Below are 22,744 nucleotides of genomic sequence, written 5' to 3'. Positions count from 1 at the left end.
CAATCTTCTAAGACAGCCGTGGAAGGGGTGCACAGGGAAGAGGCTGGCTTGCAGAAGAGCTTTACCTCTTTTGACAGTTTAATGGTAACAAGCTTGCTAATGATGTTTACCATGTAAGAAAGGGGTCCAGATGTCTGGATTAGCTGGAAAACTAATTGATTTCCTTGCAAGACACGCTAACATTTAGTATTGACAGGACGTAATCCTAGAATCTCTCAGAAGGGCTGTAAGGAAATCTCAGGCAGTAATCTAATACACCACCCTGGATTAGATGGAAGTTGGAGAGTGAGAAATATTTATATAGATTAGCAAAATTTAAAACATTTTTATTTATTTTTTTTGTGAGGAGATCAGCCCTGTGCTAACATCCGCCAATCCTCCTCTTTTTGCTGAGGAAGACTGGCCCTGGGCTAACATCCGTGCCCATCTTCCTCCACTTTATATGGGACTCCGCCACAGCATGGCCTGCCAAGCGTGCATCGGTGCGCGCCTGGGATCCGAACCAGCGAACCCTGGGCCGCCACAGCGGAGCACGTGCACTTAACTGCTTGCGCCACCGGGCTGGCCCCAAAAGGTAAATTTTATCCTTTTCTTTTTTTTCCTGTGAGGAAGATCGGCCCTGAGCTAACATCTGCCAATCCTCCTCTTTTTGCTGAGGAAGCCTGGCCCTGGGCTAACACCCGTGCCCATCTTCCTCCACTTTATATGGGATGCCGTCACAACATGGCTTGCCAAGCGGTGCATTGGTGCGCGCCCGGAATCTGAACCGGCAAACCCCGGGCCGCCACAGCAGAGCACACGCATTTAACTGCTTGCGCCATGGGGCCATGGGGCCGCCCCTAAAACATTTTTACAGAAAGGAAAAATAATGGGCAACCAGAATAGCAGAAAGACTGGGTTTCCTCTAGGGGAAAAAAGCAATTCCTGCTATTCCAGAAGAAATCCAAGCCCCAGCTAGTCTGCCTTCCCACATCCCCTTCTCTCAGAGTTTCCTGGCAGGTGTCATACTTGCCAGATGACTGGAGAATGGATGTGCCTGCTAGTGGCAGCAACAGCTTTTCCTATGGAGGAAGCTGGGTCAACACAGATATTACTGGGATGAGCAGAAATTTCAGTGTGTAGTTAGCTGGCTCTTTTTATGACCCCATGTCCCTTTGCATTAGAACTAACCCTCTTTCTGGCTTCTCGCTGCCTTCTCTTCTCTCCTGAGCAGCCTGGAGTCACATGGGCAAGGCCTGGCTTTACTGATGGCTCTCAGCCTCTCCCTTAGGGAGCAAGTGCATGTGCTCACTTTTTCCAGTGGTCTCCTCGGTCTGATTTAATGGATAAACCAGGACTGATGACACATCAGCATGGGATCTCCCTTTTGCTTCTTAGGTAATTGTCCTATTAACAGCTGTCCTAGGCAAAGGGTGGGGGGGGTGTTGGGGGAAGGGAGGAAGGTCGCTTTCTGGGTGAAGAAGGACACACCCTGGATTTTACAAGGTTAATCAGTGGGTTCTGGGAAGGAGGTTTGCACCTGCTCAGACTTGATCTGGAACTCTAGACAGAGTGGAAGACAGTCTTTCGATCTTTACCTCTTACCACGGAGTATTAAATACCTTGGATGCCCACACCCTGCCAGGCCTAACCACCTGCTGCTGATTGAGATTATATCTATATTCTCCTCAGCCCTTGCAACGGGCCAGTAATAATTCTTTGTCTTTCCCTTTTTCTTCTCATCTTTGTGTCACTGCTAAGCAGGAAACTTTTTCTAACTACCTCCAGTCATTCTTTAACCCAATAATACAGTTCCTGACCCATCTCTCTCCCACTGTACTTTCAAATAATTATTATACACATTTAAATACAGTACTTGAAGTTGGGAAGCAAAAGAAAATGAACAGGATGATGTGGGCAAAAACGAAAGACCTCTCCATCCCTCTCCCACTCCTTTGCTTAGGATTACCATGGAGCCCCTCTTATTCTCAGGGCCTGCTACTCCCTCCACACCCAGGACCCCAGAAAGGAGAGAAAAGAAAGGAGAGAATGGGCAAGAGTGCTATTTCAACAAACCTAGGAGGCATTAAAAAGTGACCAAATGAATGTAGGCTTTCAAAGTGATGTGACAGTATCACATGTTATCTTCCCAGTGTGGCCTTCCCACCTACAGCTGCCATTTCATGTCAGTATTTACCTTGAGTTCATGTTAGTCAGTCTTATATCCACCATATGACTTTATTTCTTACCCCAGGCACCAGCACCCTGCTATGCAGCTCAAAGAAACTTGGAAAATACAAATGCACTTGTCCAAAACTGTCAGTTTTGTTGGCACTAAGGTTTCCTGACTCCCCACAGATAAAAGATTGCCCAGTTTTTTTTTTTAAACTGTCAAGGTTTAAAATTCTCCTGTATTTGCTGTGTCAAACAAATGACCACTCGTAGTCTGCAATCTCCTTCTCCCTTCCCAAAATACTCTTGTATTTGAGCCCTGAAACTTTACTCTAGCCTCGATATCTTTCAGTTTTATGGTTTTTAAATATTCTCTTCTCAACCCCTCCCTGGTATATTTTTATTATTTTTTATTGAAGTATAGTTGATACACAATACTGTATTACTTTAAGCTGTACAACACAGTGATTCGACATTATTTATATTATTCATCACCCTGATAAAACTAGTTACCATCTGTCCTCACACAAAGTTATTACAATATTGTTGATATATTCCCTATGCTGTACATTACATCCTATGACATTTATTTTACGACTGGAAGTTTGTACCTCTTATCCTCTTTACCTATTGCTCCCTTTCCCCCACCCCCTCAGTATTTTAGAGTTAATGATCACACCTCAATTTCTCCTCCCTTCTTATCCAACAGCAGTATTTGCCTGCGTGGTCTTATTAATTCAGGGGCTGAATGGTCTCTCATTTCCTTGGTAACACGCCATATCCTTCAAAACCACACCTCCTCCAAGTACTAATTTCTGCTTTTAACAGGAACTTCTAATCACAGGCCTGCCTACTTGAGTTCACTTTCAATTATTCAGTTAAGTATTTATTGTGTCTACTAAGTTCCAGTCATGTTCTGGGTTTTGAAGACTCAACAGTTAATGCACAAAATTCTAGTCCTCAAGTTCATATCCTAGCGTTTACTGGGAGACAAATAGTAAAACAAATAAATAAAACATGTGCTCTTTCAATCAGTCTTTGAAATGCATAACTAGCTCAATAGTTTTCTAAGGAGTCAATGAATGGATGCTGGGGTATATTTCTATATAGTAAAAGTACTTTATAATCTGTGAACCACCCCAAATTAAGCTTCCTAACTCTCCGAACACGTGATGGACTCGATGTTATCATCTAATGAGTTACCAGGTGGCCTTGTCCTTAGTTGTACAAGGACCAGGGACTCGCGCACTAGATTAGGCGGATCTTCCTGGAAGTCAAGAATTCGAGTTGACACCTCTCTGCCCCACAGCGGGAAACATCCTACAAACTCCAACTCGGTGATTCAGTGATTGCCTAAACGCGGTCTTTTGACCAGCTGTATTAAAATTACCCCAGTTGTTTACTAAGCAGGCAGGTTACCTGGCCTACACCCCAGGGTAAGCGAATCAGAATTTCTGGAACAGGGCCTCAGAATTTGCAAGTTCAACAAGCTCCCCAAGTGACGTTGGGGATAAACTAATGTTTGAAAATCACAAAGATGTTGTCTAAACGAAACTGGAGACCACCAGAGACTGAGGAAAGCTCCTGAAAGGCAAGACTAAGGTCCGTGGGAGGGTGGGTACGGAGACGAGAGAGGAAAGGGTGAGCTCTTCAGGGTATCTCTATCATGACAAAAATCTCTACACCACAGCCCTCACACCGCCTACGTCCCACCACCGTCGCCGCAACCCGTCCGCAGCGCCGTTCCCGCGATGTGACCCTTGCCTGGGGCACGCGGCACCAGGCCCGCACGGAGCGGAAACTGGGAGAGCGGTTTCCGCTGCCAGCACCCAAGATGGAAGCACGAGCGTCGCCACCACACGAAACACATGCTCTGTGCCCCGCCTCGGCTTCCTCAGGTCTCACTGGACTTTTGCAAGTCACTGAGAGAACCCTCAAGGTGGGGATTCTCCGCTCCGGCAGCGACACCACCTCCCATCCCCAGACCAAAGCCCTTATCCCCCCGCCACAGAATGCACTGGAAGCGCTCAGCCTGCACACTTTACTCCGTGCCCAGCCTGTAAGACCTCCCGCGGCCGGCGCACGGCGGAAGGGTCCAGAATGCAGGGCGATAGGGCCTTCGTCCTACTTATTGGTGGGCCCACGCCGTGGGGCGGGCCTACACGCCTATTGGGCCGTGGACCATGTCAGTCTTGGAAAATCGTGAGAGGGAGGAGGAGGCACACGCAGCCATTGGGCTCTCTCTGCTGTCAATCAAAGCGACATCCGGCGACGGCCACAGTCGCGGCTCGTTGATTGGAGGAACGTGTTCCTGAGGAGGACGGGGTGGGCTTCCTAGTGAGGTGGGAGGAGGGGGCGGGGAGGGAAGCGGAGGTAGGGGAGCTCTAGGCCGGCCGGCGGTGGCGGCGGCAAGGCCGGGAGTCGGGCCGAGCGCCTGCTGTGGCGGCAGTGGCGGACGCTGAGCTCAGCAGCGGGTATCAGGCACATTCCTTTCCCTGACGGGAGGGGTGCAGCGCCGCAGGGCCGAGGCTTATGGGGTGAGGGGCGGCGGGGTGGAGCTGAGCGGCAGGAGGCGGGAGCGGGCGGCCGAGCGGTGCTCGCGTCGGGGCCGGGCCTTGGGCCTGACAGGGAGGGGCCGCGAGGCCGTAGAGAAAGCTGGCTCCGGGTGGGTTGGACTGGGGAGGGCTGAGGGCACGGGAGGGCGTGGTGTTAGGCCCAGGCTTGGGAGCGGGGTGGGGCCATAGGGACGGAGGGCGGGGTGGGGTTTGGCCGACGGGTGGGTCAAGGCCAGGAAAGTAGCACTTGTTCGCTGCTGCCTCAGAAGGCTAGAAGCCGAGGCGCCGAGAGCGGGCATGGCGACTTGGTCCCAGCCAGACTCGGGTATCCGGGGCAGGGTGGGAACGGGCTCAGCCAGAGGCTCTTGGGAGATTTTAGTAATGAAATGCGTGAGAACGGGAGAGTAGTGTAAGCAGGAATTATGGGTCGCAATTGTGTTTACTCTAACCAAATAAGGGTGTGTACGTGTGTGTTCGTGCGTCTGTCCCTCTTCCCCTTTACGACGAAGTTGGTAGATGGGTCACATCAGTGAAGAGGGGAGAGCTATATCTTGGTTTGAGGTTAATGAAAGCTCAAAAGTAGAGACCAGAAACTGAAAGACATGCAGATTTACTCTCTCCCCACTTGGCTATCTGGGTTGAGAACTTGGCCATATTCTCCTGCTTTGGCTCAGAAGGTCATATGAATGAAAATAAAACCTGCCTGTGCAAAATCTGGACCGAATAATCCTTCCTCAGCCTCCACCCCATCCCTCTCACCCCCTCCCTTTTTTTTTTTTTAATATGAAAGTGATAAGACAGGCAAATCAGATTTCAAAGTTGGAAAAACAAAAGGCATTATTCTTTTCTGTGAGGTGGTGGCCTGAACGTTATCCTCAAGTCCTTTTATACTCTCACCCATTCGTAATCTCTCCCTCCCCTTTAGAACTGGAGGGCACAACGATTGTAGGCAGTTTTCTCCTGAGAGCTGGGAAACCAACTTTCCTTTAAGATAGGAAGTGGACTTCTCACGCTAAAAATAGAAGCTGGGTAGTGTGTGTAGGGGGTGGGGGGAGGGTTGGTAAATCAGATAACATGTAAAATATTTTGGATGCTCTGGGCATTATCTGCTTATCCAAAACAAGCTACCTTTCACGGTATTGCAAATTTAGTATCCAGAAACTGGGATCCTTTGTGAGCAGATATCTTCCTTTCATAGTTGTTGTTCTGTCTATAATAGGTTTTTGTTTTTCTGAGAGTATAATAGTTGATTGATTTTTCAATAAAAAAATGAAAGTGGCCTTTTAATATGTTTTCTACCTTCTGCCTTGATCATGGTGTGAAAATTGTGGAATCTTATCCTGTTGCTCTTGTGATTCCTATTTCAGGTTTCTCTGGAAACCCCCCTGGTAAGTGTGGAGGAGGAGGGACACTCTGACCCAAGACAAAAGGCCTGTAGCTCCAGCCAAAGAAAATAAACCTTAGAAGGGAGAAGGAAAAAAAAAAAAAAATCCGTCAGCTGTTCCTGAGAACAGCCTGCAGTGGAATCTACAGAGAGGACAACTAACGTGAGTGAGGAAGTGACTGTATGTGGACTGTGGAGACAGTAAGTCACGTGGGCCCTCAGGGCCTGGACTGGGTTAGGAACAGTTGCACTTTCTGAGGTGAGGTGTCGAGAAGGGAAAAGTGAATGTGGTCTGGAGTGGCCTTGGCTCCACGGGGTGTGCTTTCCTCTGAGGCCGTCAGGGAGCTCAGCCCCTTTGTTCTGCCAGGGTCAGGTACAGGGTTTGGCACTGAGGAGGGTAACTTGCTGGCTGGAGCAGCAGAGCAGTGGCCTTGATTTGTCTTTTGGAAGATTTAAAAACCAAAAAGCATAAACATTCTGGTCCTTCAGCAATGCTTTCTCTGAAGAAATACTTAACGGAAGGACTCCTCCAGTTCACCATTCTGCTGAGTTTGATTGGGGTGCGGGTGGACGTGGATACTTACCTGACCTCACAGCTCCCCCCGCTCCGGGAGATCATCCTGGGGCCCAGTTCTGCCTATACTCAGACCCAGTTCCACAACCTGAGGAATACCTTGGATGGCTATGGTATCCACCCCAAGAGCATAGACCTGGACAATTACTTCACTGCCCGGCGGCTCCTCAGTCAGGTGAGGGCCCTGGACAGGTTCCAGGTGCCGACCACTGAGGTAAACGCCTGGCTGGTCCACCGGGATCCGGAGGGGTCTGTCTCTGGCAGCCAGCCCAGCTCAGGCCTTGCCCTCGAGAGTTCCAGTGGCCTCCAAGATGTGACAGGCCCAGACAACGGGGTGCGAGAAAGCGAAACGGAGCAGGGATTCAGTGAAGATTTGGAGGATTTGGGGGCTGTAGCCCCTCCAGTCAGTGGAGACTTAACCAAAGAGGTTAGTGGCCACATGGAGGGGTGGGTGGGAGGGGTTTGGGGTTGGGGGGTTGGGCTGAAGGAGTATGGTCATAGTACCAACCCCTGTAAAGAACCACAGAGGTTCCAGAGGGGTCTCAGGGATTGTTCTTGGATAGGAATGGGCTGAATTGTCTGACTAGGATTGGGGGCTGGGAGCATTTCCTTGTGTTGAACCATTGACCCACCTCTAAATGTACTGTCAGGGCAGTGGGAGGTTCCTAGAACATGCCAGTGTGTTTACTGCTTGGATTTCAACATGACTCCGGGAGGCCCGGGGTGGGGGAGGGAGTCCTGTTGTGATGGGCTTTGATGCGGTGTGTATCTGTTGCTAAGACACAAATACTTTGTGGACTCTTGCCTTGTACCTTCCCCCACATCAAAACATACATACATATCCTGAAGTTCTCCTCCTTTGTGGTCAGGCCTGTTGTTGTAAGGTCCTGTTAAGTCGGCTCTCCTGGGCCTGAGCCCGGGGTAGATTTAGATAGTTATTCTTGGCTGTGAGAGGGCCAAGGCTCCCATTCTTTGCTAAAGGCCCACTGCAGGGAGTAGGGAGGAGAGGGCTAGGAGCTAGAAGAGAAACTGCCATCTCCTGCCTAAGTCAGCTTGCTCTGAGTGTCAGAGATCTTTAGCTCCTGACAGGTGGCTGATATACTGACATATACTTTTTTGGGCAGAAAGTCCTACAGGTGCTTTCAACAATGTGAGTGGCTCTGCGGCCCCTGCCCCACCACCTTGGTGATAAGACTGCTTTGAACTTTGTGTTTGATCCCGGCTTGCCACTCTGCCTTAAGGAGCTTGAAAAAAGGCTGATTGTGCTCTCCTGGCCATTAGGGAAAGAAGACTGGATTGCACTGGGCTGGGTTTTCCAGAGCTGAGTCTTTGGTGGGGATGTTTGGGGAGAGGGCATATGGAAGTGTGTAAAAAGTTTTACAGATGCTGCAGAACTTGGCCCTTTCTGCCTACCCGTCAAACCATGTTTTGCCTCCCGTCCTGTGTTTGAGCCCGTTCCTGAGCTGAGTTCTGAATGTAGTGACTGTCAAAGCACGTGGCTTACTCTGGGCCAGTGGTCCTCAACTAGGGGTGATTTTTGTCCCCCAGGGTACATGTGGCAACGTCTAGAGACAGTTTTGGTTGTCACAGCTGGAGAAAGTGCTATTGGTATCTAGCGAGGAGAGGCCAGGGGTGCTGCTAACTTTCCTAAAAAGCACAGGACAGCCCCCAAATGTCAGTAGTGCCAGGGTTGCTGTCTATGCTCAGCTGGCTCATACTGGATCTACTTTGAGAGAGACTAGAATTATCTGAGCATGGGATCCATGAGCATTCCTTACCTTTCAGTGCCTCTTTTCTTAGATTCGTACAATACCACTGGCTACTTTTACCTTTCTTCTGCTTCCTCTGTCCTTTTCCTTCAAATGAGCTCTAGTCTTGGCACAGTGATTTGAAGAAGTATGCCTCCCAGCCTCCTTTTCCGTCCACCTGCCCCAGTGTAGCGCCCCAGGGGGTGGGTGTAGTTGGGCTCGTGCCTGGGAACCCTGCAGGGGTAGCTCCATTCCTGTTCGTGCGGGGAGTTTTCCTGGGATGGGATGGGGTGGGATGTTTTGGATATAATTGGATGGGTTGCGGTGGAATGGGATGGGACTTGGACCCTCCTTTCCTCCATTGCTTGGCTTTCGTGAAGGTTCTGCTTTCCCTGACCCAGGCCTTCACTGCTCCCTGTGGGGGCTGGGGGTGGGTCAGCATTAGAGGCCCAGGCTGGATATGGGGGAAGGGAGGATTATTATGTGTCTAGAACAACATTTCCTCAGCAACTCAGGGATAAAAATACTCAGGTCCAGAGCATGTGACAGGCACTGCTGGAGCTGGTATTATCCCTGGGGTGGCAGCGCTCCCCTGCTGCCAGGCCTGTTCGATGGACAGCCATAGCCCAGGCCCTTGTCAGGGATAGGATTCCCCTTGAGGTTGGCACTCTGCCCAGAGCAGGGGGTAGCCTGTGTACAGCTCTTTCCAGGCGAGGAGCCGTCCGGGACCAAGGAGAACATACTGTCCCTGACCTGACCTTAGGCTCAAAGGGAGCGGCAGTGAGGATGGGAGTTGGAAATGTGATCCTGATTCTCTCAGGAGCTTCTTTCCTGCTTTAGAGATGTGGGCCAGAGAATGCTCTTGAACAAGCTGGGGTATAGGGAGAGTGGGGGACGCCTTTGTAGTCAGGATGTTGGGGAGCACCTGTCTCCTTCACTGCTGGCTTTCAGGCTTCTGTCACCCTCCTCTTGCCTGGGGCTGGGCCTGGCCGGCACTGTGACATCGCTGCATGTGTGCAAATGGCTTTTCCTCTTCTTCTCCTCTAGCCTATTATAGGGTGACAAAGCCCCTGGCTCACAGTGGGTCTGGGTGCACTGAGTTCCTGCCCAGTCTAGCCTGTGATCCTTGGGCTTGAAGACGACTGGCCACAGCCCTCCTGAGGAACAGGAAAACTCCTTCCACTTTCAGGGAAGAACTTAGATTCCCGGAGAAGCTGTGGGAGGAGTGTCTGCCCGGTCCTGAGTGGGCTGGGTAAGCAGGATGCGACAGGAGGGAGAGTGGCACCCCTTCCCCCCAGGGCTCTCTCACTGCGCCACCCCGGCTGGCTTACTGGGCTGGGTGGGGCTGCCCGCCCCTGGGTGCGTCTCCTTGAGGAGACGGAGGCGGCCCAGGGATGGGCTGGTTCTTTGCGGCAGCTTCTCCAGCTGCCCTGGTGCAGAGATTGGCTCACGGCTGCAGCTAGGTAACAGGCGGTGGGAGGGGATTGGCTCCTTCCGCATCTCCAGCGGAGACTTGGGGGAGGAGATTGGCTCTCGTCGCAGCCTAGGTAACGACAGTGGGAGGGGATTGGCTCTTTCCGCAGCCCAGCTGCTGACCTGGGGGAGGGGATTGGCTCTCTGCAGCCTCAGCAGTGACCTGCGGGGTGGGAGGGGGAGGGGATTGGCTCCTTGCTGCAGCCTAGGTAACAAGTTTGGGGGGCGTCGGGAGGGGGAGAGAGGGAGGAGCGGGAGGATAGGCCCAGGAGGGAGCTTGCTTTCCTCTGCAGCTTGAGCACGGAGCATGGGGTGGGAGTCCCATCTCACTGCAGCCTCTGCGGTGAGCTCAGGGTGGGGGCTGCCGGGCGCCTGAGTGGAACTGGGGCTGTGAGGTGGGAGGGGGCTGCTCAAGGATGGAGGAAGGGGGCTGGGTTGGGCCGCCCAGGCAGCAGCACGGGCGGGGCACCGTCCTCGGGCCCCTCGGAGCTAGCAAGGGGCCACCCTTCCAGCCTTGTGTGCTCCCTGCAAGCCAAGAGCTCCTTGCAGCCCCCTGTCCGGCTTCCCGGCACCGGCTGCCCTGGGGCTCATCTCGCAGACCATGACCCGCCTGGACCGCAGCTCTCACAGTGGTGGGGGCCATGCCAAAGGGAGCCAGCCCCTTAACTCTTTGCTGGCTGGTCACCGGGTGGCCCAGCCCCCCTCTGCTCCTGGGTCCAGGGCTTCTGTTCAGGTTGGTGTATGTGGGGAGACCAAAGGGAGAGGTACACCTGGGAGGTCTTAGGATCAGGGAGCGTTACGGTGGGAAAGGGATACCTGGTCAGGGCTAGGGAGGTGGGTCTAATCTAAGGATATTGCTTTCTGGAATGTGTCTGCTTTTTAACCTCTGAATGGAAGGCATAGTTTAGTGCTTCTTAAGCCACAGGGGGTGGCATGTGTAGGAAGCCGTAAGGGCTCTTATTTATTGGAGTTCTATGCTAGTGGCAGTGGGGGTGGCAGTTGATGGAGGAACTGATCAGGAGCCACCAGGGTAGAGCGGGAGGGAGGCATTTTGGTGCCTGAGGTGGCAGTTGTGGCTGAACAGTGATGGGGGCTATGTCCTTGAGGGGGTCGATTGCTGGGGAGTCAGTAAGTCCTGGGGTGTGGTAAGGAAGGGAGTGGGAGCACTGGTGTGAGGGGACACCGTGGGGCCGGTTGTGGCATGGGTGGGGTGCTCAGTGAGGATCATCTGACTGCCTGAGGTTCTCCTGGGATCGAGGCAGCTTGCTAGGATCCGCTGAGTGGGGATTCTGGCAGGGATGGATCTTGAGGTGAGCTTGGGCTTTAAGAGTTGTGGGTGTTGAGCTACTCCAGCCTCAGCCACGGAACGCTGTGGGAAGGGCTGGAGACAGCCTGTCTGTTGTCACTGGTTGCATCAGGTGGTTGCAAATGCAGGGCTTTTCCTCGTCAGCCCACCCCACCCCACCCCTTTATGCAAATGAAATGGCACCATAGGCTGATGCAAGCCTGGGCACCTCGAAGCAATTTCGCGTGACAATTCACCCTTGCTTGCCATGGCCAGCTTCCTACAAACCAAGTTTTAAGAGATTCCCATTCCTGAAATGAGAATTGTCTCCTACTGCCCCGTCCCTTCTTATGTAGCAGTGAGGTGGCCTGCCTTTTGGCCCAGCTGTTTCTGGTCCGGATCCTAAGCCCACAGACCTGTATGGTGATGGTCATGTTAGTGGTTTTTTTTGAAGGCTGTTGTGTAGAAATGGATGAATGAAGCCTTGCTGGTACAAAGGGGCCAGGGGGTAGAGGTTGGCAGGCGTAGGGCTGGGAGGGGCCCCACCCAGGACTAACTGGGGTGATGCTAGGAGAGACCTCTGAGAGGCAGGACAAGGAGGAGCCCCTGGACCTGAGAGCTAAAGTCATGGTGATCTGTCTTTCAGGACATAGATCTGATTGACATCCTTTGGCGACAGGATATTGACCTGGGGGCTGGGCGTGAGATTTTTGACTATAGTCATCGCCAGAAGGAGCAGGATGTGGATAAGGAACTGCAAGATGGAACGGAGCAGGAGGACACCTGGTCAGGCGAGGGTGCAGAAGCTCTGGCACGAAACCTGCTAGTGGATGGAGAAACTGGGGAGAGCTTCCCTGCACAGGTACCCCCACCTCTGCCCAATTCCAAAAACTTCTCTTTAGAGAAGGCAGTTTGTGTCTGTGGGATGGGCCTGAATGTATATTTTGGGTTGAGGTTTCTAAGTCACAGTGAGTGGGCTGAGGGGCCAGACCTTGGTAACAAACAGCACAGAGGAGGCAAAGCACCTGGCAGCTTCCTGCTTGTGTCAGGACTCTTCCATTTTCCCTCTGTTCTCCCCTGGAGTTTGGGACTCAGGGCCAGCCGTTACCTGGGAATGGAGGGAGAGTGCAGGCCTGCAACCACGCAGGTCCTCTTTTAGTTTCTCCTCCGAAAGGCTGGGGAAGAGGCTTTGGCCGGCATGCAGCCAAGGCCCAGGTCAGTCAGACTTACAGTTGCTGTTGCCACAGGTGCCTGGTGGGGAGGACCAGACGGCCCTGTCCCTGGAAGAGTGCCTTAGGCTGCTGGAGGCCACCTGCCCCTTTGGGGAGGATGCTGAGGTGAGCAGGACTCCAGGGAGAGCCCACCGAGCCAGCAGGGCAGCCTGCAAATGGCATGTCCCTGCGTGGCTGCCTGAGGGGCCAGCTCTTGCTGTTGGCCTTGTCCTGGCTGCTGGGGGTGAATTCAGAGGAAGGAAGAAACAGAACCTCAGGTGGCAGTCTCTGGGAGGAAAGTAAAAAGTGGTCTTTCCTTCTCCTCTGTTAAAGCCTCTGTGTTTTGCCCTAGTTTCCAGCAGACATTTCCAGCATAACAGAAGCCGTGCCTAGTGAGAGTGAGCCCCCAGGTCTTCAGAACAACCTCTTGTCTCCTCTCTTGACGGGGACAGAGTCACCATTTGATTTGGAACAGCAGTGGCAAGATCTGATGTCCATCATGGAAATGCAGGTAGGACTGTCAGAAGAGAGCACAGACCTGCCGACTTTGTGTGGTCATCTTAGCACTCAGTTGTTTTTCCATCTCTAGGAAGAGAAAGAGTAACACCTCTCTATCTGACCTATGGGAAAGTAGGGACACTGACAGGTAACTGTCCAGGTGTCTCCTTGGGACAGTACGGGGTGGAGTCAGGAGTGGGGTTTGAGTTTAAAACCCTGGGGCTAAGCCTTCTAAAGCAGGCCTGCCTCTTCGGACGCCTCTTCCTTTCCTTCAGGCAGATGATCACTTGGCTGGGTGCCTCCAAGGTTTAGCATCAATAAAAGCCAACGTTCATGCAGTGCTTTACAGCCGTTGTCATCGCTTGCCCTCACAATCATCTGATCAGCCCTTTATTATTTTAAAGGTGAAGAAATTGAAGCTCAGAGAGATTAAGTGATGTGCCCGTGGTCAAACTGCAAGTGGTGCTGCTAGGTTTTCTCGCTTCAAGGCTGGATGTTCTTTTCACTGGGCTGATTGTGCAGTGACGAGGTAGTCAGATTTAGGTGTTTTCTTCCTCTCCCTCCAAGGTGGGGAGTCTGGCCGGACATGACCAGGAGCTGGTCAGTCTTGTTTTGGGGTAGAGTCCACAGGGAAGAACCCATCTCTGCCAGGCCTGGCAGACCAGGTGGGGCCAGGAGCTGACGCTGTGGGCTCTGGTTTCTAGTCTCTTGCCTTTATATCCATGCACTGGTGCCTGTGTTGGGTGCCTGCTAATGTGAGCCCCCTGCCACCCCTGGGAGGGAGGGAGTCTGCTCCAAGTGACCCCTGATGCTTTTCTCTCCTCCCAGGCCATGGAAGTGAACACATCAACAAGTGAGATCCTGTACAATGCCCCTCCTGGAGACCCACTGAGCACCAACTACAGCCTTGCCCCCAACACTCCCATCAATCAGAATGTCAGCCTGCATCAGGCATCCCTAGGGGGCTGCAGCCAGGACTTCTCACTCTTCAGCCCCGAGGTGGAGAGCCTGCCTGTGGCTGGCAGCTCTGCGCTGCTGCCACTGGCCCCCAGCAATTCCACCAGCCTCAACTCCACCTTTGGTTCCACCAACCTGGCGGGGCTCTTCTTTCCGCCGCAGCTCAATGGCACAGCCAATGACACAGCAGGCCCTGAGCTGCCTGACCCGCTGGGGGGTCTGTTAGATGAAGCCATGCTGGATGAGATCAGCCTCATGGACCTGGCCATTGAAGAAGGCTTTAACCCTGTGCAGGCCTCCCAGCTCGAAGAAGAATTTGACTCTGACTCAGGCCTCTCCTTGGACTCCAGCCATAGCCCTTCCTCCCTGAGCAGCCCTGAAGGCAGCTCTTCTTCCTCCTCCTCTTCTTCTTCCTCCTCCTCCTCCTCCTCTTCCTCCTCTGCTTCTTCCTCAGCCTCTTCCTCCTTTTCTGAGGAAGGTGCTGTTGGCTACAGCTCTGACTCTGAGACCCTGGATCTGGAAGAGGCTGAGGGAGCTGTGGGCTACCAGCCTGAATATTCCAAGTTCTGCCGCATGAGCTACCAGGATCCGTCTCAGCTCTCCTGCCTGCCCTACTTGGAGCATGTGGGCCACAACCACACGTACAACATGGCGCCCAGTGCCCTCGACTCCGCTGACCTGCCACCACCCAGCACCCTCAAGAAAGGCAGCAAGGAGAAGCAGGCTGACTTCCTAGACAAGCAGATGAGCCGGGATGAGCATCGAGCCCGAGCCATGAAGATCCCCTTCACCAATGACAAAATCATCAACCTGCCTGTGGAGGAGTTCAATGAGCTGCTGTCCAAATACCAGCTGAGCGAGGCCCAGCTGAGCCTCATCCGTGACATCCGGCGCCGGGGCAAGAACAAGATGGCGGCGCAGAACTGCCGCAAGCGCAAGCTGGACACGATCCTGAATCTGGAGCGGGATGTGGAGGACCTGCAGCGCGACAAAGCCCGACTGCTGCGAGAGAAGGTGGAGTTCCTCCGGTCCCTGCGGCAGATGAAGCAGAAGGTCCAGAGCCTGTACCAGGAGGTGTTTGGGCGGCTGCGGGATGAGAATGGGCGACCCTACTCGCCCAGTCAGTATGCGCTTCAGTATGCCGGGGATGGCAGTGTGCTCCTTATTCCCCGCACCTTGGCCGACCAGCAGGCCCGGCGGCAGGAGAGGAAGCCAAAGGACCGGAGAAAGTGAGCCTGGGGAGGAAGGGGGGTTGACGCTCACCAAGATGGAAACTGGAGAAGGGCTGGGCCTGGACCTGGACCTACAGCGGGGACTTTGATGCCTTCTTATCCAATAGATCTTCTCAGATGGGATGACTGCGGGTCAGTGGACAGGAAGAGGCGGGCGCAGGCGCTGTCTGGCTCAGCTTCCCCCACTGCGGGGAGTGGAAGTGGCCAGACTGTTTGGGTGGACAGGGTCCTCACCCCTGCTCCTTTTCTTTGAGGGAAGGGGTGGTGCTGGCATTGCTTAGAGGCCAAACGGGAAAGGAAGGGACTTGTGAGAGGAGAGGAAAGTAGTAGAAAGTTTCATTCCTGGAAGGAAGGAAGGAAAAAAGAAAAAAAAAAAAAAAAAACCCAAAAAATCAAAGCAGGAAGAAAACCAAAGGGCAGGTTAAGGTTGGCTCTGGCCAGGATTCCAGGCGGCAGGTTTTAGGTGGAACCAGGTCATTGGTGTGAATAAACCCCACTTCGCCCCAGGGGAGGGGTGGTACACAGACAGGGTGGGTTTGGGGAGGGGCTTTGTGAACTCTTTCTGCTCCTGCACTTTGACATCCCTGAAGGGGAGCTCTCGGATATGTCCTGTAGTGTTTCAATCCTAGGGGAGCCACTGGGACCCAACACTGACTTGGAGGGTTAGGGTCAAAGGGTAGAGGGAATAGAAAAAGGATCATGAGGCCCCGTGTTGCAGCAGCCCCAGCACCAAGCATGTCCCTCACTGCCCGCCACTCCGTCTCCCTCTGCCTGGTCACCCCCCAGCCGGGGCCGAGGCTCCCCCATCTCCATCAGAGCCTGCATGTGAATGCTGTTCTCTTCCTGCCCGTGTGCCCACCCCTCACTGGCTGCCTGCAGCTCTTCTGCAGCTGGGGGGCTGGTAGTGCCCCCAGTGCTGGGCTTGCCACCTTCATCTTCTGGGGGCTGCTCTGAGGCAGGGGGCTGATGTGGAGAAGCCAGGCAGTATTCAGCACAACACTGGGGAGTGACCCTTCCCTCAGGCCTCCCCTACTAACAACTGGGCTTGTCACTGGAGAAAACAAAAAAACCACAAAACCCGGCAACAAACAACAAAAAAACTAGTCCTCTTAGAGTTTCTTGCGCTTTGATTTTTTAGGGCTTGAGCCCTGTTTCACTTATAGGGTCTAGAATGCTTGTGTTGAGTAAAAAGGAGATACCCCAATATTCAAAGCTGCTAAATGTTCTCTTTGCCATAAAGACTCCGTGTAACTGTGTGAACACTTGGGATTTTTCTCCTCTGTCCTGAGGTCTCCGTCTGCTTTCTTTTTTGGGTTTCTTTCTAGGAGAATGAGAAGTGCATGTAATGGGGACTGAGAGCACTCCCTCCCCAGGCTCTTGGCCACAGGCAGCTTCTCCGCACCCCCAGCTTAGCAGGGGCTCCTGGAGGACTGTATGGGGGAGGCAGAGAGGAGAGCATCAAGGTGGCCAGATGGTTCCAGGACCACAGTGTCTAACTTTTTGCCACTGCTGCCCCCACCCCTGCCTGGCTCTGGAGTACTGTCTGCCCCAGACTAGCAGGAGTGAGTTCGGGGTGGGGGGAGGGGAGCACTGATTCTCCCCGCCATGTCGGGGGATACTTTCTAACTGAGCAGTAGGGATAGAAGGCACGAGCCTGGGAAGTGCTTTTATAAATTATTTTCCGTGTAGATTTTATTTTTAATTTATCTCTGTGACCTGCTAGGGAGAGAGGGGAGAGAGAGAGAGAGATGCTGTGAGCACATGACAAAATAAAATAAAATAAAATGGATGACTCATTCTCAAGTGCAGTTTTTCCCTACTTTGAATTTAAATTGAGAGTAAAGGAAACAGGCCCAAAGGGGAGGACTGGCCATTGTGTGGCTAAGGCAGAGCTCACATGGGAAGGTGGGTGGAGAGCAAGGGAGGTTGACGGTAAGGAATTTAGGAAGACAGAAGAAAAGTCGTAAATACTGTATTAAACCTTCCAAGCAGGTGTTATGTACCTCCCCAGGGTTTGCCAGCTGAATCCTCTCCGAGGAAGGATTCAGAATCCTCTTCACCTCTCTTCCTCATAGGGTGGCTAGGCTGGGTGGAGGTGGTGTCACCTGGCCCAGCTCCTTGCCTCTCCACCTGTGACAAACCATTTTTAATCGTGACTGCTGTTATTTCTCTGGCGGCCCCACCTGCCAAAGGGGTGCAGAGCATTGGAGTGTAGTCACACCAACGACTGTAATGGTGAAAATCAGAAATCAATGGGACCAACACAGGCCAAGGCACTTCAGTGTAACAGAGCAGGGCCACAGAACTAGAGAAACAGGAAGCTAGACCTAGGTTTAAGGCACTGGAAAACCTCCCCAGCTGAGGTGACTAGAATCTGTACTCCCTCAAAAGACAAAAACCGGCTTTAATACCAAGCTTGTGACGAGCTGAATGCTTCCAGGTACTGGGTGGTGGCTGGAACTGCCACATGCCCATCTTGGAGTAGGTGCTTAGCAAATGCCCGAGGAATGAATGCTCACCTGGCAGTTTCTGTGACTGCTGGACAAGGTTTAGGACCAGAAGCTGTGATCCCCATAATGGAATCTATGATCGTGAACTCCCATCCGTGTACCAATGTGTGACCTGGCTCAGCCTAGGCCTTTAATGATGCTACTCGTTTATCCTAAGGGGTGAAACAGAATTCCAGGAATAACATTGATTAATTTGTTTCAATTTACTATGGCTTTTCCCCCCAACTCTAGTTGGCAAGAGTTGATCATATCAAACGAGCTCTTTCCTAATTAGGAATTAATGTCTGTAAACCAAGTAAAACAAAGATTCCTAAAGGAAAAGACTAAAAATTAGGTTAGAAAAACTTGTGTGTGTGTGTGAGGAAGATCAGCCCTGAGCTAACATCCATGCTAATCCTCCTCTTTTTGCTGAGGAAGACCGGCTCTGAGCTAACATCTATTCCCAATCCTCCTCCTTCCCACCCCCCCCAAGCCCCAGTAGATAGTTGTATGTCATAGTTGCACGTCCTTCTAGTTGCTGTATGTGGGACACGGCCTCAGCATGGCCGGAGAAGCGGTGCCTTGGTGCGCGCCCAGGATCCGAACCCGGGCTGCCAGTAGTGGAGCACGCGCACTTAACCGCTAAGCCACGGGGCCGGCCCTCGAAAAACTTTAATTCATGCTGATAAAAAAATACAAATTATATACAGAAAACTGTGACAAAATTCAGAGAGGAATGTTTTTGTAGCCCTTCTAGAAATGTGTATGTATTTTTCTTTGTTTAGCACACAATTAGGCTATAACTTTTATCTTGTTTTGCAACTTTTTTTTTTTTTTGATGAGGAAGATCAGCCCTGAGCTAACATCCGATGCTAATCCTCTTTTTGTAGAGGAAGATTGGCTCTGGGCTAACATCCGTGCCCATCTTCCTCTACTTTATATGGGACATAGCCACAGCGTGGCTTGACAAGCGGTGCCTCGGTGCGTGTCTGGGGTTCCGAACCCGCGAACCCTGAGCCGCCGAAGCGGAGCATGCGCACTTAACCGCTACGCCACCGGGCCAGCCCCTGCAACTTTTTTTTTTTTAACAGAGTTAAAGATTTTTCAAAAGAAAAATTGCTCTCCCCTCCTTGCTAGTGTTGCCCCTGGTCTGAGAAAGTATATTTTTGTCAGCCCCCTCTGCCGCGTCCCCTTATGAATAGATGTACAGTTGTGTCTAGGATCAGTCTGATTGGCTGGGGCTTTGGGCCAAGTTGGTCAGCACTGCTGTGGGGCTGACCTCTTTCTGCTGCTGGCAGGTGGAATGGGTGTTCTAGCTTCAAGGCTTTTTCTGGCAGGGAAAAGATGAGGACTCAAGGCCTGTGCAAGAGCTGCTACACCCAAGACAACCCTCACTGGGTCGAGGGTTGGCAGGGACATGAGCAGGCCTCAGGCTTAGGTGGGGGTGGAAGGCTTGCTTTGTCTTGACTTCAGCAGTCCTAGGCTTCATTCAAACCGATTTTTCCACACATTTTAATTCATGTAAGGAGATGGAAATAGACCCATTGTTTCAAAATCTGCCCTGCACAGATCTCACCAATGAAGCCATGGCTATTTCAGTTGGAAGAAATACATAAAACTGAGGAGGAAAATAGTGATCTAGAGACATGCTCAGTGTCACTAAGACCTGGCCTCCATGGCTGGCTGACTCCCCACCTTTACTAGGGGAAGCTGAATTAGTCACACAGCCGGGGAATGGGGAGGTGCTGTCTATGGAGCCTGCCTTGCTCAGGCCGCCCTTGTCCCTGCTTTTACAACCCCCAGCTACACAAGACCCTGCTGCACTTCAGGTTTGTTTTGTAAGTCGCTGGAAAAACAAGTGCTTTGCAGAAAAAACAACATCCCCAGCACCCTCAAGTCTCCTACCTCATCCAGTAGGCACTGACCCAGACAACAGCTTCTTCAAGCTTAGACTAAATGTGGTTTTAAGGCACGACCAGCAAGAAGTTGATTTGCTATTGATGTACAAATGGTGTCTGCCTCCTTGGAAGTCATTTTCCCAACCAAGTGTAGAAATTCTCTAGCGAAACCCACGTGCTTGATTATCATGAGTGGTTAAGCCTTGTTTTCCTATCACTGACCCATATGGGAAGTGAAAGGGACCCACAGATCTTTGATTTGTCATTTTGTCCATGTACCAAGAATAACCTTTCTTTCACCTTTACTTTCTTCTCCCAGAGGTCAGTCATCCTCCTTGTGTCTAGCTCTGAACTTCACAGTGGAGAATAAGCATGCGGGGACTCTGGGGTGAAACTTAACAGCTGACTTGAGTTCTAGTTCTTGTTCTGTCCAGGACTTATTTGAAAGTTCACGTCTGCCTGAATTAGTTGAGAAACAGAATCTAGTGCACCAGTTGTCTCCGGAGGAGTGAGAATATGAGACCTTGCTAAAGAGTTGTTTTTTCAAAATCAGTTGGATAGAAACGCTTGTCTTCCTTTCTGAGTACACAAAAATACCAATGAAAGTCTTAAGGCTGGTTCCTTTCCAGTCTAACTTTAGCTGCAGAATGGAGATAGGCTACACAGTATTTGTTATTTAATTCCAGATGCTATTTCAACAAAGGAAACCAAACCTAGTTCACCTGGAGAGAGGTGGAGGAAAGGAGTTGGTGCTCTGCCTCCCCCCCCCCCAAAGCCCCAGTAGATAGTTGTAGGTCATAGCTGCACATCCTTCTAGTTGCTGTATGTGGGATGCGGCCTCAGCATGGCGGGAGAAGCAGTGCGTCGCTGCGCGCCCGGGATCCGAACCCGGGCCGCCAGTAGCAGAGCACGCGCACTTAACCACTAAGCCACGGGGCCAGCCCCTGCCTTTTGTTTTAAACACAAATTTAAATAGGCTAATTCAGTTGTCTTAAACCTTCTGATTCTCAGCTAGGGGCCTGAGCAGTAACTGAAACAATGGGCGCGTGTCCCAGAGCCAGGCCCCAAAGTTGCCCAGCCTGACCTGAGGCTACGCAAGCAGTAAACAGGGCACACTTGGTCAAAGTCAACTAGGATTTAAAAATCCATGTGGGGTAAACAGCGGTTCTGGTACTATCACAATCCAGCATGTAAACCAACAAGGTCGCAGTGCAGACCCAGACCTGCTGTTGAATATTTTAACACAAGCTATTTAATTACAAACAAAAACTACAGAACTGAATTGTCAACACATATTGTAAATTTAAGGTTTCCGCCTTGCCTCAGAGCTCTGCCTCCTCACTGGCCTAAGGGCCAACTATGCTTTTTATCCCAGCAGGAAGGTTTTATTTCAGATTTCATTTGCTTTCGATAGCAATTTATTCAGAGAGAAGAGCCTAAGGCCAAGGTCAATTGTAAGTCATCCATATAAGAGAGATGAACAACTTTGAACATGTTGGCTAGGTAAGCAGTAACTTTTGGAGAAAATTTCAATGCTGGACAGTCAAACCAAGGTGGTGTGCAGATCAGAGACTGATGATTATCTGGGGATCTTAAGCTCCTCTGTCAAACTTCCTTAATCACATACCAGAACACCAGGATGCCTCTGCCTGATTGCTTCCTACTGCTAAAAGGCAAGGTGAAGCCACCAAGACTCCTTCCTTTATTAAGCTGAATACTGGTCTGGGTAGTATCTGTATTTCAATCAAATTCTAGAAGAGGGAAAACAATGAGCCTGGACTTAGTTCAGTCTATCAGCTCGTAAGTTTTAAATGAGAACATCTTCATGAGAAGATCCAATTTGTACATCAGATTACCACTGTTACCAATCAGATAACCTAATCAGATTAATTTGATCTCAAACAGAACTCAGCTCCATACATAGTGCAGGATCTAGAGCCACTGCAGAAAATTTGGATTTCAAAGTTCCAGTTCTACCAAGTTATTTTGGAGTAGCGATTTCCTCTATCAATCATTTCACCTTTCTCTATGAGGGAAATAATTACTTTATAACACCCAAAGCCACAGGCCGTAGACTACAAAGATGTGTTGAGCACATATGGCTAACGGTTAAAATCAAATTGAGGGCCGGCCCCATGGCTTAGCAGTTAAGTGCGCGCGCTCCGCTACTGGCAGCCCGGGTTCGGATCCCGGGCGCGCAGCGACGCACTGCTTCTCTGGCCATGCTGAGGCTGCGTCCCACATACAGCAGCTAGAAGGATGTGCAGCTATGACATACAACTATCTACTGGGGCTTTGGGGAAAAAAAAGGAGGAGGGTTGGCAATAGATGTTAGCTCAGAGCTGGTCTTCCTCAGCAAAAAGAGGAGGATTAGCACGGATGTTAGCTCAGGGCTGATCTTCCTCACGAAAAAAAAAAATAAAATTGAGCTGAGCCCAAATGAGTTCTAGAATATAAGAATGTATCTGAAAATTAGTACCTAAAAATTCAACTATTTAAAATTATTTAAAATTGGTAGTCAGGGCCGGCCCCATGGCTTACCAGTTAAGTGCGTGCGCTCCGCTGCTGGCGGCCCGGGGTTCGGATCCCGGGCGCGCACTGACACACCGCTTCTCTGGCCATGCTGAGGCCACGTCCCACATACAGCAACTAGAAGGATGTGCAGCTATGACATACAACTATCTACTGGGGCTTTGGGGGAAAATAAATAAATAAATAAAAATTTAAAATTGGTAGTCAAAACTTGCAAATAACATTGAAAAGCAGAAACAATTATTCCTGAGCACCGTCAGTTGATAGAGTGCTTCTGTGGTCATTACACTGCCCATTTGCTGTACTAACTTGAAATTCAACTGAACACAGTGGAGGCTCTCTGGCTCTGCCAGTGTAAAACACTTCTGTGATGATGCAATTTCATTGAAGCCATCCAACAAACACATTCTTGCACTGCCTGAAGAAATGCTCTCCGAATACTTTCTGAAGCAGACTTAAGAATCTGTTATGCCTATGTGTATTTTTTATTTCTAACATTTCTGCATGCATTTGTGGCTTCAACAATCACTTGAGAAAAATTTATCCTTAACCTTTGAATATAGAAATGTGATAACTGGCTTTTAAAGATAAAATTGTGAATACCTCTTATCTTCAATTTTCATTGCATGCATTATCCATTTCAATGTCTTCCCTGGGGAAGAATGATATGGTTTTATAAGAGTTCAGGAATGCCAGAAATGACAATGAAGTAGGTTCCAAAGGTTAAGGCTAAACCTGAATAGCAGCCCATGCTGGA

General features: G+C 51.1%; 1 protein-coding gene across 9 annotated transcripts; it reads left to right on the top strand.

Annotated features, from left to right (window-relative positions):
- Positions 1 to 4,519: 4,519 nt before the first annotated feature.
- On the top strand, positions 4,520 to 16,857 carry NFE2L1 (NFE2 like bZIP transcription factor 1). 9 transcript variants are annotated; one of them, XM_004434619.3, is made up of 6 exons: positions 4,520 to 4,625; positions 6,074 to 7,091; positions 11,850 to 12,032; positions 12,418 to 12,507; positions 12,734 to 12,892; positions 13,708 to 16,857. In XM_004434619.3, exons 2-6 carry the CDS (start codon positions 6,582 to 6,584, stop codon positions 15,067 to 15,069), a joined length of 2,304 nt encoding a protein of 767 aa, XP_004434676.1. In that variant the 5' UTR covers positions 4,520 to 4,625; positions 6,074 to 6,581; the 3' UTR covers positions 15,070 to 16,857. The 9 variants fall into 9 exon arrangements, with proteins under 9 accessions (XP_004434676.1, XP_014646256.1, XP_087297163.1 ...); XM_014790770.2 differs by having other exon boundaries at positions 11,817 to 12,032; XM_087441035.1 differs by having other exon boundaries at positions 4,531 to 4,632; positions 11,817 to 12,032.
- The last annotated feature ends 5,887 nt before the right edge of the window (positions 16,858 to 22,744 follow it).

Source organism: Ceratotherium simum, chromosome 16 (assembly GCF_057802395.1).
Source record: "Ceratotherium simum simum isolate JZ-2026a chromosome 16, ASM5780239v1, whole genome shotgun sequence".
In the NCBI taxonomy this organism is placed as follows: Eukaryota; Metazoa; Chordata; class Mammalia; order Perissodactyla; family Rhinocerotidae; genus Ceratotherium; species Ceratotherium simum.
Note: the sequence above shows the minus strand (reverse complement) of the source record. Positions and strands in the feature narration are given on the sequence as shown.